The sequence below is a fragment of the Typopeltis vanoorti genome, chromosome 4 (genome assembly GCF_054136105.1).
Source record: "Typopeltis vanoorti isolate ZY-2024b chromosome 4, IOZ_Tvanoo_1.0, whole genome shotgun sequence".
In the NCBI taxonomy this organism is placed as follows: domain Eukaryota; kingdom Metazoa; phylum Arthropoda; class Arachnida; order Uropygi; family Thelyphonidae; genus Typopeltis; species Typopeltis vanoorti.
The window spans coordinates 98,763,306-98,780,179 of NC_143552.1; the positions used below are offsets into that span (position 1 = coordinate 98,763,306).

At 32.8% G+C, this 16,874-nt stretch overlaps 1 protein-coding gene across 4 annotated transcripts in view; it reads left to right on the forward strand.

Moving 5' to 3' along the window:
• The window catches only part of LOC150107542 (DNA ligase 3-like), a 505,727-nt gene that overhangs the window by 136,291 nt on the left and 352,562 nt on the right, over positions 1-16,874 (forward strand). For 3 of the 4 annotated variants that reach the window (XM_090391370.1, XM_090391373.1, XM_090391372.1), the window contains exon 7: positions 11,828-11,914. The exons of the other annotated variant lie outside the window; for it this stretch is intronic. In XM_090391370.1, the coding sequence (XP_090247496.1) occupies positions 11,828-11,914 (87 nt within the window). The remainder of the gene's footprint in view (positions 1-11,827; positions 11,915-16,874) is intronic. 4 annotated transcript variants of the gene reach the window in all.

The following is a 16,874-nucleotide window of genomic DNA, read 5'->3' on the forward strand; positions in this document are numbered from 1 at the left end:
AACAACCACTGAAGTACACTCGTATTCAGAGAAACAATTCAGCACTCAAAAACGTATAAAAACGGGAAAAAAAAACGGACTATTCACCGATTAAAAAAAAAAAACAAAAAAGTTATATGTTTCAAATTTTCTTTCTGTTCTTGTTACTTGTAGCCATTCAGGTGGTAATCTTAATTTTATTTTAACATGGAAGTGGTCACTGCTTATTTCATATCCTCTGTGAACTCTAACATCTCACATGAAAATTTTGATGTCTTTTCATTTAATATAAAATCTAATATTGATTTCCATCCTCTTTCTGCCCGAGTATATTTATGTATGTCTTTATGTTTATAGAAGGAATTCATTATTTTTAGGTTATTATAAACTACAAAGTCAATTAATTTTTTTACCATTCCTGTTTAGAATATGTTCTCCATGTATTCCTATATTATTATTTTCATGTTTCCAATTGCATTTAAGTCTCCTGCTAAAATCATGTAATAATTTTTATTTATTTTATTATATATGTTTTGTAGCTGATTATAAAAATCAATGTTATCCTGTTCTCTTCTTCTGGGGCATATAACTCAATTATTGTTAAATAGCCTCTATCTATTTTTATTCCAGCTTCTGTTATTCTTTCATTCCATAATTTATAATGTTTTAACTGTTTTGAAAGAGAGTTATGAATCCAAATCATGACTCCTGCTTGTGCTCTTTGGTCTCTGTCGACTCCACTGTATATCACATTAAAATTTTTAGTTCTCATAGTTCCTTTTAATTTTTTTTTTTTTTTTGTTTTGTTTTGTTTCAGTGATTACTGCTATTTTAAAATTTCTTTCATTTAATGGTTGGTCTAAATCTATTTCTTTATATGCTATTCCTCTTACATTCCAGTTTGCTATGTGTATTATATTTTTGTTTCCAGTTTTTTTTGTTTTACCTTTTCCATTCCAGGGTCGATTTCCATAGATTCAATCCAGTTATCTTTTTCTGTCAGCTTACAGGTAGAATTATGTTCTCCATGTCAGGAGACTAGCCTGATGATGGAATAGTTCAGTGGTAGGGCTGCTACCTTAAGGCTTCTGAATTTAAACCTTTTTTAAAAATTTGCCTTCTTCCGAATTTAAACCCATAGGAGGAATAGGGTATATTGAAGGGGGAAAGAGTAGATTATAGAAGAATTATAGTAAGGTTTATAGAGAGGGTGTAGTAGAAGAAATTCATATATATTACAAACATGGAAACAACAAGACTAACAATATAATTCAATAAAGAATTCATTGATGAAAAATGACTAAAATCAAGAAATCTATAGTAAACACGACAAACCAACAATATTAATGATATTGTGCTTGCCATTTCAAGTGATTTGCAATTGATTATAGTAGAACCAAAAGAGAGACTGGTTATGAGATTTTATAAAGCTTATTAGGTGACTGGATATTAGACGGAATTTAATTGGTTTTAAAGTAAGTGAAAGTATATTTAATTGCCTTGCAGATGAGATTATTAATGCCTATGTGATCTCATCCATATAGCAATTAAATAAAATTAATTTCTTTATCTTACTCTTAAACCAATTCAGTTCCACCTCACCTGCCATTCACCAATCACGCTCCATGCATAGAACATGTTTCTCACTTCCCTGCTCATGCTTCATCTAGTCACTTCATAACCTTTATGGCAACCTCATAAAAAGGGCCGGCCTTCTCTATAAAGGGGCCCAGGTGCAAGAAACCTTTTGGGGCCCTAAAATATTTTTCAAAGGTAAAAATTAAAGGATTTGAAATTAACGTATTGTAAAACCTCTTACCTGCAAATGATTTTGGCACAGGAAAACAAAAAAAAACGACATTCAAAATATAACAGGTTAGCATAACTTTTACTGAACACAAAAGTATTAAATAATTAAAATAAATAAATATTTAACACAAACAAAAGTAACCTGGCTCACCAACTAGCGCACAAAAACTATTTACAATTAATTATTGTTTAAAGTAATAAAAAAAATTAATTTAAACACATAAAAAAATAAATAGGTTTACTATTTAGGGGCCTAGTTTTACTAACACATATATTGCTTAATATGTATTTATTTAAATATGCGATTTTTTTTTTTTTGCTGTGTCATTAATCATTTCCGAAAAATTACAATTTTTGGCAGTTTCCTTTTCGATGCTTAATATAGCAATGCATTTAAGCATTCTTCACACATACTTGACCGAAGATAATTCTTTATCGATTTTAATTTGCTAAAAGAACGCTCTGCACTTGCTATAGTAACTGGTAACATAAAGAACATTTTCAGTACACTTAGCACATTTGGAAATAGTTCGTTATAACTATTATTTAATATATATTGCAATATGTCTTCTGCGTTATTTACATTTTTTTGGTCCAATATCAATTCTCATAACAAATCAATTTCCTGGATTAAGTCTTCATTTACATCTTTCCTATAATATTTTACAAAATCCCTTGAGTGGTTTCTAGTTCGTTTTTTTTCTGTTTTTATATCAGTGAGTGCTTAAGGGTCAAAGCTGTATAACTGAGAGGAGACCTCCACATAGCCTTTAAAGGAATGCGGAGAACCGACCAGAGCTTCTGACCTAATGTCCAATCCTCACCTTCTCGTGGTGCACCCTGTTGGGTATCTACCTGGATACTGAAAGAATCCAGGTAGATACCCAACAGGGTGGGCTGGAAATTTGGAATTTAGCCGATCAAATTGTATTCTTATTGGTTAAACCAAAATAAAGAATGATGGTTCAACATGACAAAATTTCTTGCCGGCTGGAGCGTTGCCGGGTTAAACAAGGCTCCCATTGTTTTCGCCAGGAAACCAGGGCAAACAGTGAAAAGTTAGCTACTCGAACAAATCTGAAAACACACCCCAACTCAACATCACCAGAGTTAAAGATCGGTACTATCAACATAAGAAGTCTGAATGGCAAAGAAATGGAGCTAGCTGAGGAATTAGATAAGTACCAGATCGACATAATAGGGGTGACTGAAACAAAAAAGACAAAAACTGGTGAGATCTTTCTGAGCAGTAAATACAAAATGTTATATTCAGGCAATGACAATCAAGGAAAAGAAGTGGTAGCCATAGTATTCAACACAAAATACGAGGCTAATCTTCTTGAATGGCAGGCAGTCTCAAGTAGAGTGATGAGGGCTAATATCAGAATGGGGAATTGGACGAAGAGACTTATTTGTGCCTATGATTATGCCTTTGGTATGATTTGTGCCTATGGTAGAAGTGGAAGAATTTTTTGATGCTTTAGAAAAAGCAACTGACACAATGAAAAAGAAAAAGTTGGTCCTTGTTGGAGATCTAAATAGCAGAGTAGGAAATGATTGTCAGACATACAAAAATATTTTGGGAAAATTTGGAGAAAAGAGCAAAACTAATAATAATGGCAAATACCTGTTAGATTTCTGCTCAGGACATGGACTGGTTATCAGTAACACAATATTCCAACATAAAAATGTACACAAATTCACATGGAGAGAAGAGGAAAGGAATAAGATAAGTCTTATTGACTATCTTATTGTTGATATTGATGTTTGCTCCCCTGTGCAGAACACCAGAGTGTATTTGAAATTGGAAGTAATCATCATTTAGTCTTGAGCAGGATAAAATTGAAGTGCATATTGAAAAGAATAACATGTAAGAAAGTTTTAAAGAGAATTAAAGTTGAGCAGCTCTCAGATGTTAACTGTAGACTAAAATATACAAACATTATTCAAGAAAAAATGAAAGAGTTTGAGAAGGAACCAAACCTTGGAGATTCAGTGGCAAGCCCTGATGAAAACACTGATTGATTCAGCCAGAGAGGCATGTGGTGAAGTTGTCTTGAAGGATAGAAAAATCAGAACTCCATAGTGGACACAGGAAGTTAAAGAGGCAGTGAAGGAAAAAGAAGAAATCATATCAAAGTTCTTGGCAAATAAGTCAGCTTTTGCTCTTAGAGAATACAGAGACAAATGTAAGAAAGCTAAACACTGTGTAAAACTGGCTAAACAAAAGTCATGGGAGGACTTTGGCAAGAACATAGAAAATAAATATCAAGAAGGTGGTAAGATATTATGATGGTTGTTTTAGCAGCTTAGAAATGAGGAAAGAGTGCTGTAAAAGGAGATAGAGATGAAAAAGGTGACATGAAAACAGGAGAAAGAGATATTCTTGAAGTATGGAGTAATTACTTCAAAAAATTGCTAAATGAAATAAGCACAGTGGTAAAAAACACTCAACAGGCATACATTCAGGAATACATATCCATACGTGAAGTAGAAAAAGCCATCAAAGGCTTGAAATGTGGAAAGGCAGCAGGAGTAGATGATATTCGACCAGAAATGCTGAAGTGTGGTGGTATAAAAGTCTTACAGTGGCTGCACTGCTTAGTTCAGAAAGCCTTGACAGAGGGACGAATTCCCGATGAATGGAGTAGAGCTCTTATAGTACCCAGATATAAAAAGGGAAATAAAACTGAATGTGAGAATTACAGAGGTATTTCCCTACTGAGTGCTCCTGGCAAGATCTATGCAAGTATACTTGAGAAACGGTTGAGAAGAATTGTGGAAGAAAAGCTTGGTGAAGAACAAGCTGGATTCAGGACATTTAGAGGCTGTCAGGATCAGATCTTCGCTTTACGACAAATAGTCAAGAAAGCAGGGAATATATAACGCAGATAAGTTTTGTTGATCTGGAAAAGGCATATGACAAGTTGCCAAGAGAGAAGCTATTCAGTATGCTACAGTTATATGGTGTCAATTGGGCATTATATTAAGCAATACTTAGTCTGTATTTGAGTTGTATGTCAGCAGTTAGAATTGAAGGATGTACAGGAAGATGGTTTAATGTTAAATCTGGTGTGAGTTAAGGATGTACATTATCTCCTCTGTTATTCATTATCTATATGGATCACATTATGAAGCAAAGTGGTATTAGACATGATTTCAGAATTGGAGATGTTAATGTCAGCTCTTTGCTTTATGCGGATGATATTATACTTAATTGTTGAAAATGTCAACTGTGTTGTGAACGGGGAACCTATGGAACAAGTAAAACATTTCAGCTACTGAGGCACGATTTTTAGTGAAGATGGTAAATTAAATATGGAAATAGACAACAGAATCAACAAAGCTGGTATGAAGTGAATTGAATAAATTCATATGGAATAAGATAGAAATTAGTTGGAACACTAAATTAGCTGTATACAAGACAGTGTTCAAACCAGTTTTAACTTATGGATCTGAGAGCTGGATCAGAAATAAAATACTTGACCAAAGACTAGAGACCGCAGATATGAGAGTCCTGAGAAAGATTAGAGGCGTGAACAGATGGCATCAATGGCAATATCATATTAAATTCGAGTATATTAGGAAAGAACTTGACATTGTCGGCATCCAGGAATGCGTTAGCAGAGCTAATCTTAGGTGGTATGGTCACTTAAACAGAATCGGCGAGGAAAGATTAGCAAAATAAGTGTTCTCTGCCAGGTTGGCAGGAAAACGACCCAGAGAAAGACCAAAATATAGGTGGATTGATACGGTACAATGTGCCTTATACAATAGAAATATAAGATCTGATAATGATAATATTGGAGTCTTGACAAGTAATAGACTGATTTGGAGGAAAATTTTAGATAGTAAGTTAGTAATGGTGTAAATTTTTCATGTAGTACTCTCATATCCTGTACACCCCTTGAGGGTACATGTCAGGAATTTGATGATTAATTTAAAATAAGAAAGAATATTGGGTATATTTTTAAATCTCTCATCTATTTGTACAATAACAGTATCAATCACAACATTGAAAAAGACATCTAAATTCCTCTACCGGGTTTAATAAAACTTTATCTTCTGCTAGTTCGAAAAATAATCATTTTCTTTTTTGAATTATTTTTTCAGGGAAGTCTTCGGAAATAATCAAGTTTCGTTAAAAATGTGTTAAATTTTGATCTTAAATTTTAGATTTCTTTTTTTATTTTATTCACTAAATTAAAAGCAGAGTCAAGAACAATTGTTTTTGCTTGAAATAGTTTGTTGATCTATTAATTTTGGACAATATTGTAAACCACACTGATAAGCTTAAAATAAATGGCATTTCTTGTAATGAATCTAGTAGACTTTTAGCTTCGGATACTGCTGTGTTATCGTTAATTGCACCACTAAATTCTTCTAGGGCATTATAAGTTTGTTCATACTGTGTATACACTGCTTTGACTGTGTCTATTTTGGCTTTCCATCGAGTATCACATAATGGTTTAAGCATAATATTTAAATGCTTTTGTATAATTTCCCACCTTTTTGTAGATGAAAAAAAAAAAAACGCCTTTATATGTTCTCTTCATATTTCTACTGTTATCGTATGCTTGCCCTCTACAATTCATAATATCTAAATCAAGCTCCCCTATTCTTTTTAAAAGCGAATTTGCTAGTCCTTCATCAGTCACATCAGTTACTTCAGTAAATCCTATAAATATAAATCCTATAAATGACTCATTTAGAATTAATTTTTTGTCTACAAAATTTACATATCTAATAATTATTGAAGTTTGTTCGTTGTGAGAAATATCAGGAGTACAATCCATTTGGATGCTGTAATATATGGCTGCTTTTATAATGTCTTTAATTTTATTAAGGACTTCATTACCTAATGCAGCAATAATTTCCTCTTGAAATCTATGTGCCAAATGGTGCACAATTCTTTTTTTCGTATTTGTAATTCTGTTTACATGATCCATTAGCACAGAATCATATTTACTTAATAATTCTATTAAACTTAAAAAAATTTTCGGCGTTCCTATTGTTTCATGGGATCCTCGAAATGACAGGTTATTACTTGCTAAAAATGGAATTACATCTACAATTCTTTGGAATAGTAATTTTAGACATTCTATTTCTTTATTTATATTAATTTAATTTGTTCTGTCAACAGTTGAACATAACTTAAGCCTTTTTAATAATTCTTACCAAGCAATAAATGAATTAAAGTGACCAATGGAAAGCTCATGATCTCGAATTACAGATGACAGTTTTCTCCATTTATTAAAACCATATATAAATTGTGTTGATTGATCTTTTCCTCTTCTTTTGGAAAATAATACACAACAAAAGCAAAATACTGAGTCTTGAGCTTTAGAGTAAACTAACCAGCTGCGAAGCTGAGTTTCTTCATTTGGCATTTTTTTTAAATAGTACAATGTAGAAAATGATCTACCTTCAATATTCTTAACGAATGCATCTTGATGATGTTGTTTAGGTACGGTTTTAACACAAAATAATCTAAATTTATCAGTTATAATATTTGGCCACAAACCTGGATCATTTATATTCACTTGATCACCATCATTATTATTGTTTTCATCATTATTTGCTGTATCCAAAACGGTTGTATAATGAGACGCGTCTTTTTCGATGAATCCTACAGTTTATACATTTTCGTTGAAAAGTTGTTTAGCTTGCTTGGAGTTTTCTTCTTCAGTTGAAGTTTGAATCGCAACTGCTGAAGTTATAGCAATTTCGTTGTCAGATTTATTTTGTAGCCATGAAAACAAATCTACGTGTGACTTTTTGAGATTTTGCTTTTCTTCTTATTTTTTTTTCTGCTGATTTCCTTTTTTTACACCCAGAGGGATACTTTCTTGGCATGGACATTATGGGTTAGACTTTGCCTGTCGAATAAGTAAATAATATTAAATATTTTTATCCCGTGAATTAACAAAAAGTTAAATCGCAACTGCTGAAGTCCTAGCAATTTCATTGTCAGATTTATTTTGTAGCCATGAAAACAAATCTACGTGTGACTTTTTGAGATTTTGCTTTACTTCTTTTTTTTTTTTTCTGCTGATTTCCTTTTTTTACACCCGGAGGGATACTTTCTTGGCATGGACATTATGGGTTAGACTTTGCCTGTCGAATAAGTAAATAATATTAAATATTTTTATCCTGTGAATTAATAAAAAGTTAAATACATACATACTTTTTACAATATTACAAAATTTTAGAAACACTAATGGAATGTGTTTATTTTTTTCGTTTGTTTACTTCAGTACATCAGTTTCACCCTTATCTATCACTATTAACTGAGTTGAAATTAATGTAGTTGAGATCTAATCACATGCAGACAACACTTCATAATCCTGAATATTGATAATACATTTCACATAGTTTTAAAAATAACTTGCCGTAGTTATTGGAATATAACTGGTCCTCGCGTATAACTCGCACCCCTGCTTTTACTTTACAAAAAAAAGAAATTGAAAAGTTTTGTGTAACCTTGCACAGAAAAAAAAAGTTTAATCACATTCACCTCATGGCAATAGTGACTCGCTTCCTGTAGCAAACCACGTGCCCTCCATACTAGCCAATACGTCTGCAGACGCAAGTAAAAGTAGGTCGTTTTATTGTATTACTGAATAATGTACAAACATTTGCAGTCTGTGTAATATATTTCTCAACAAATAGTGCAATTAGAGACAGCTGGGATAAAAATGGCACTAACTAATGAATCGCATGTCCCTTCCCCAAAAAACTATACTATTTAGCCGCAAACAAAACTATATGCTGCACTGGCAAACACTAAAAACTAGATATGTGGCAGTCTGTCCCCCCAGCACACAAGGAAACTGCTCTCTAGGCAGGAAATAGCAATTGCAATATATGCGGGGATTTTACGAAAAAAACTGAAAACTTTAGTTTCCGAAAATCGATGTAAAGGAAATTTGCTTTTATATCTAATAAGTTAAACATATTAATTGACAATAAATACTTCCAATCCATATTTTAACGACTTATGATTTAATAAAATCCAAATCCACTTTAGAAAACAGATACGTTCTTTATGAAACATGAAAAGATATATTAAATGATGGTAAAGGAGTCACGCCATGTCTGGATGCCTGACGAATAATGCAACAACTGAACTGGACAAAACTTGTTGAAAATTTATTTATCACTAGGTTAGACTATAATAGATTTAGTTTAATCCTTTATCCCAGTGAGAGCAAACAAAGTTTGCGCCTGAAAATATCTTCAGGACTAAATATAGTGTTGTACTATCTTATCCAGTAAGTAGTGCAACACCAAGGCAACTCGTGGCAAAGGTGGAGCAAGCTACCAGGCACTTCTAACCCAGTATCTCCCATAATGCAAAACACATTTCCTATGTGGATATGTATACTGTTATGCATTAAAGGAATTGGCCATCTACCCAGACTAGTTTCGACCTTCAGTGGGAGCCGGGAGCCTGGCTCCCACCGAAGAGACCTCAATAAAGGTCGAAACTAGTCTGGGTAGATGGCCAATCCCTTTAATGCATAACAGTATACATATCCACATAGGAAATGTGTTTTGCATTATGGGAGATACTGGGTTAGAAGTGCCTGGTAGCTTGCTCCACCTTTGCCACGAGTTGCCTTGGTGTTGCACTACTTACTGGATAAGATAGTACAACACTATATTTAGTCCTGAAGATATTTTCAGGTGCAAACTTTGTTTGCTCTCACTGGGATAAAGGATTAAACTAAATCTATTATAGTCTAACCTAGTGATAAATAAATTTTCAACATCTTTCTCTAAATCCAGAGTAATTTTTAAAAAAGGTGATAAACCTTTTGGCAACTCCCATAGGCACAGATGACTTGCTACTGCTTCTGCCTGGTATCTCCAGCTCTGGGCCTGGCTCCCACTGTAGAGACCTCAATAAAGGTCGAAACTAGTCTGGGTAGATGGCCAATCCCTTTAATGCATAACAGTATACATATCCACATAGGAAATGTGTTTTGCATTATGGGAGATACTGGGTTAGAAGTGCCTGGTAGCTTGCTCCACCTTTGCCACGAGTTGCCTTGGTGTTGCACTACTTACTGGATAAGATAGTACAACACTATATATATTTAGTCCTGAAGATATTTTCAGGCGCAAACTTTGTTTGCTCTCACTGGGATAAAGGATTAAACTAAATCTATTATGGACAAAACTTGTACATCAGTATATCACGGAGATATATCGATGGCTTGGAAATAGGATATTTGTTTCTAATTTTCTTATTACTTATACTTATTATTATGAAACAGTTGGTAGAGTTTAATTAATTATTGCATTTTTATTTGGTATAGCTGTACTTAATAAAATTGTATTATATTAAGTTAAAATATGTGTCAGCAAAGATGTTTGAAATGTATTTTTTTATTTAATTATTTTTTAAAATGAGCCCTGGGTTGCGTGCTGGAAAAAAGTCATTGGCATGCCATGTTTGGCAGGCATGTTAAGGGTTGTCCACCCTTGCTTTACACTAACCATATATAAAGAATATAATATTTTTTCAACGGTTTCGATAACGAGCCAAATGATATAAATGTGTAACAGATTAGGAAAAAACTAATGATGAATCAAGCATTTTAGGTTTAAAACGAAATCATGTTTGTTAATTTTTATACACTGCATAAACGTATCAAAAGGGTTAAGCAAAAACCCTAATATAATAGAGAAACACAGAGATATTATTATTACCGAGGCCCCTGAATCCTGTCGATGAAATCCCATTAGTTATAAGCAAAATTAGAAGAAATAAAATAAAAAATACGTTTCTGCAAATGTGTAACGACTGTGCCCACTCGATCGTGGGGCTCGGGTGCATTGCACCCACTGCACGCCAGAGATGGCCGGCCCTGCTCATAACTTGTTTCTCTTTCCTTTCTTTATAATTGATGATGAATCACTTGAAATGGTCAGCACATCATCATCATTAATATTACTGACTTCTTGTATTTATTACAGGATTTTTGATTTTTAGTCCTTTTATACAGTTTTGTGTTCATCTTATTTCATAACTAAATACTTTATCGAAGTATATTCTTAGTCTTGTTGTTTCCATGTTTGTAATTTATATCAATTAATTCCTTCATACATTTCTTGGTTTCTTCATTTTCCACATTACTTTCAGTCTTATATTATTTTTGGCTTTATTGCAAGTTCCATACTTTAAAAAAAATCCTTTAAGTCATTAATGGTCATCAACTTTCTTTTCAAGAATATCCAGCTATGTTTTTATGTCAAAATATCAAGCATGTTCAGGAACGTTTTCTCATTTATCTTTCAGAAAGACTTTTAATTTAATTTTAAAATGATTAGATATTAAAATGGAGGATATAGATTCATTCATATTTTATAGTCAAACATAGAATGAAATTATGTTTAAAAAAAAGTTTCAAAATTTACCAGAGAGTTTATGAGAATATAGCATTCAGCATCAAAGTTGCCTTGGTTTTCACTACTTTGCTTTGCCCAGGAGCTTATATGTTTTCTCTTTTATTAGTGCTTAAAGTGCTTCACTGTCAAGCCATTGAAACCAGATTTAAGCACTAATATAATAAGAGTTTGTAGGCAGAGCTTGTATCTTTTAAGTAGTGCAAATCTGATGCTGAAGGCTATATTCTCATAAGCTCTGGTAAATTTCAATACTTTTTAAAATTTCTTTCTATATTTGGCTATAAAATATGGATGAATCCATAATATATTCTCCATTTAATGTCTTACTTATAAAACCAAAAGGCTTTGATTTAGTATATTTTATTATTAAAATCAATAGATTTATTAACTTTGCAGGTTGGTAATATGAGGCATCTCTCCATTCCTGCTAAGTCTCGCTATTTAGTGGTCATTTATGTTTTTAGATTTGGCCTTCGAATGAAATTGTTATCTGTACTTTTAAATAACCTGTTTTTAATTTGACTATTTGATTTTATGTTTTATTTATTTATTTCTCAAAAGGTTGAAATATTTTAATTAAAATATGAAAGCCGTGGGAACGATGCTGTGTTTTTTTTTTAAGGGTGATGTGGCAGGAACCATTGGAGTATTCTTTGAAGAGTCTAATAGCATCATGCCTAATAAGAAAAGTACTCTTACTCTTCAAGAGGTAATGTATAAAATGTGTACTTTCCCCCATCTTTTAACTTAAGTAAATAATGAAATCATTTTAGAAAATTCTAGTAAATAAAGATTAACAAGTATATTTAGAATTAATTAATTCAGTCAGCTGACATGAAATTCATTTCAGACAAATTATGGAGACTACAACCATATTAGAAATAATTATTTTAATTTCCCAACATTTCAGCCTTCATATTAAGGTTGTCATCTGAAGTATACACATATATATATAGAGTCAAGCTATATTACATTTCACACAGTATGCCAAAGAGAAAATAATTTGATCAAGTGGTTATTCTACTTGCCTGACCTTTAGTGAAAAAAAAAATTAAATAAATAAATAAAGTAAAATAACTACATCAAAGCTATATTCTATTTATGACATCAGAGAACAAGTTTTATTTTTATTTATTTTTTTATTTTTATTTTTTATTTCAGCAAAAGTGATGTCCTAATTTAACATAAGAGTTGTTATATTAGAGTTAAGATCCTGGATTACCTGTAGTCCTATTTATAATTGATTCTTAGGCAGAAAAGTTATGCAGGTAGAATATGTGACTTCCATATTCTTTAGACCATCATCATTGTTAAAATTAGGGTAGGTGATAAAAATTTCACAGGACTCCTTAAATTTACATTCACACCGCATTTTGGTGTGATGTAAACAACAGGTGCCTTTCCAGTCAATTCTATGTAGAGTATTGAGGGCATGATCCGAAAGGCTGGCTTTACCATAGTTATTAAATTTAAAAATCCCAAAATATGGAAGGCACATATTCTACCTGCATAACTTTTCTGCCTAAGAATCAATTATAAATAGGACTATAGGTAATCCAGGATCTTAACTCTAATATAACAACTCTCATGTTAAAGTAGGACATCACTTTTGCTGTAATAAAACTATCTATGTAAAAAAAAAATTCTATGATGTTGTCATAAAAGAATTATGTAGTTATTTTATTTAAGTTAATTTTTTTTTTTAATAGCGGTTAAGCCAGCAGAATAACCATTAATTTGATCGTTGTCTCTTTGGCATACTGCGTGAAATGTAATATAGCTTGTCTCTGTGCGCGCGTGTGTGTATATGTATATATATAGAGAGAGAGAGAGAGACAAGCTATATTACATTTCTCTCTCTCACACACACACACACACACACACACACACGTGTGTGTGTGTGTGTCACTCTAGGGTGATTTTAATTTTAATTTCCCGACATTTCGACCTTAATATGAAGGTCGAAATGTCGGGAAATTAAAATAACTATTTCTAACACAGTTGCAGTCTCCATAATTTGTCAGAAATGAAGTAGGACATGAAATTCACATTAATATGAATTTCATGTAAGCCCAAACTGCCTCTCATTTGGGAAACCCTCATCTGTTGAATAGGTGGCATAGGACTTTAGGCCTTCCTGCATTTCTCCTTTTCTATCCCTTTTACTGGAGTGTGCCTGCCTGCACATGCTCAATACATATTTATTAATCTCTGAAAATACCAATTTAACTTGATGAAATATAGGAAATAAAGTCGATGTTGTCAATTTCCTGAAACAACACTTTGTATGACAATCAGTGTATAACCGAAACACCAGAATCATACTAATGCGGTCTCATGTGAACATTGTTACAAACAAAACACAGATATACAAGAGTTTAACAATTTTGCTTCATTTATGTTTAGTGAAGATCAATAAATAAGATAAGATTGACTTACTACAAAAAAAAATATTGATAAAGGGTCAAAATAAATGATATTAAATTATGTTAAAGTTAATTGATAGATACACTGTTTCATATGAATGCCTGATGTTTGTTTTACAAACCTCAATTTGGCCATCCAGCTCGGCCTGTATGGCAGAATTGATAACATATCTGCTATCCATTCATCAGCATGTGGGTTTGAATTTCAATGTGCCAGGGATGTTTGTGAATATTTTTAAGTGATAATGCCCCCCCCCCCCCCACGTTGCCTGGCGTGAGACCACTGCTCTGCTCTGCTCTGCTTAGTGGAGGGTTAGAAGCCATACCACCATCCTACTTAGAATTGACAAAACTGCTTTTGTAGTTTTGGTGCCTTAATAAGGATGGACTAGAGAAGAATACCATGTCAGATTTGTAAAGCAAGGTGCAAAGAAATGGCCCCCAGGGGATGATTCTGAATAAAAATGATAAGATAACATGAAAGATAATCTGCAGCACGAAGTGATGGAGTGAAAATGATTATAGAATTACATAATTTTCTGGTTTTGGTGCCTCAATAAGGATGGACCTGGGAAGAATACCATGTCAAATTTGTAAAGCAAGCTGTACAGAAATGGCCCAGGGGATGACTCTGAATAAAATGTTAAGATAAAATTTAAGATAACATGAAAGATAATCTGCAACACGAAGTGATGGAGTGAAAACGATAGGAGGATTACATGATAGGACAGTGTGGCAAGCTAGCTCTTTACAAAACCTTTTCAACTTTGCATAAAAGAGAAGTGACTTAGTTAATTTATTTTCAGATACAAAATTTTACACACACACACACACACACACACACACACACACACACACACACACACACAATGTTGAATATCCAGACTCACTGGGACCAAGGTCAGTTTGTCTAATCAAACATACATGTGAATATCCAGTTTTGTACAAAACAAAGTTTAATTAGGACTGCTTTAAATTATTATATGCAAGTTTATTACTGTTGATATTATCATACCATAATCTTTGGATATCTCATTTAGATCTAAAATAGCTTTCTGTAGTTTATCTTCAGAATTTGTAATTATTATTTGGTCATCGGCAAAGAGGAGAGTGTTATTTTTATTATTTTTTTCATTTAAGTAGATATTAAAAAGAGTTGCTGAGAGGGGACATTCCTGTCGGACCCCTTGGTTTATCTCTCTCTCGTATATGATAACTCGTGATTTAATCTTATTTGTATTTGATTATTTTCATATATACTTGTGATAGCTTTTAGGATATTATTTGGTATTTGTCTTTCTTTTAATATGTTAAATAATATGTTTCTTTTAACTTTGTCAAATAGAAATTGTCAAAAAAAATTAAAAAAAATATAAACATAAATGGATGGAACACGTTCAAAGAATGAAAACAGAAAGATTACTAAAACAAGCCTTAAAATACAAGCCATTAGGAAAAAGAAAACCAGGACGTCCTCTTAAATGATTCAGCGATGACTTCTAAGGCCAAAGCAGGCTATGCTAGGCCTAAATCCTTGATATGCATGATGATGTTTATTACTACTGTATTTTGAAATATGGAGTATTATATGAAATAATTGACAACCCATCAGGAGTAGTTGTTAAAGTGTTGGAAAAGTTGGTTAAATGTAAAAAAATCACATTGGAATTATAGGGATGCCATACTCTATAGTGGGCAGGAAAGTTTTGTAAAAGTATAAAGGAAATGGCTACACCATGATATTAGTAGACTTAGCAATGGCACTTGACAGAATATCACATGGACAGCTATTACAAAAGTTGGAGCAAATGGGAATGGATATGAAGCTGGTAGCGTGGATAGGGGTGGATAACATATATCGTCTCTGAATCTTCTCTACCACCTCTTGGTCCACAAGAAACCCAGATGACCAAATCTGTGTACAATAGTCCAGATATGGCCAAGTCATAGCCCTATATCTACATTACCTTTATTGATTATTGCTCTCTCTCTAGTTTTTGCATCATCAGCAAACAACTGAATATCCTCTCTTAAATTTAAGACCATATTTTTTGGCATGGAGACTGGTGAATGAGTGGAATTGATTGCCAGAGTTAGTTGTGATTCCCTGAATGAGTTTAAGGAGAGATGTGATAGGTTTTGTGAGTATAATAGTTTGGGTCTCCCACGATTAGAGTCTGGACTCCATGGAGATGCCATCATCATCATCAAATTCCTGATATGTACCCTCAAGGGGGGATGTACAGGATATGATAGTACTGCATGAAAAACTTACACCATTACTAACTTCCACTACTAACAATGGCCATTATCAAACTGTTCCACAGTGGCAGATCATGCCATGCCATGGATACAAATCAGCATCCTAATTGTGGGGGAGGACCTCCATCTTATACAGGCATGACTCTTTCTGAAATCTGCTATTGCATTACAACATTCTCCAAACCTACACAAATTTAGCTGTGTCATATTACCAAAAGTATGGTAGATCTTCAGCAAGATACCATCACTGTGCCAGTTGAGGGCAGTGATGGAATCATGCTGGCAGGAAGGCAAACACACACTGATTGTAAAAGACAGGCTCCTACAGTTGTGCCTGTGTTTAGTATATTTCTTTGTGTCCATGAAAGATGCATTGGTGACCAAGGCAAAACATTGATTTAGTAATCTAATTAGGTAAATAAATTTAGTTAGTAAATTATTATCTTTAGAGGTGTGTTTTCTATACTAAACATTAACATGAGTATATTTGGAAAAGTTATTTGAGAGGAAAATCTAAGCAGTGTTAGGTAAGGATTTGTTTGAAATTGCCTGATGATTTGATAGATTAATCATTGTATTAGTTACATTAGTGACACTTGAGGTTGAGTTATAAAACTTCTCTTTTTATTGATTTTTTATAATCATTTCCATACTTGTTGCATGAAATATATATATATATATATATATATATATATATTTTTTTTTTTTACCGGTCCTTTATCTCCCATATTGTTTGTATATTCAAAAATTAGCTTTTTGAATTTTGGGATATTAATAATCTCGGAATTCTTTCTTATATCTTCACTTTTGCATTTCATTCTCATATCTTCAGTGTTCTAGTCTTTCATTAACTCATTTCTAAACCGACTCTCTGTGTGAAAATCAATTGGCTATTTTTCTAGCATCTCTATCTTTCTAATTGTCGTATTTATTTTCATGTTTAATTTCTCTTCTTCACCAAAATCATGTCTGGGTAGCTTT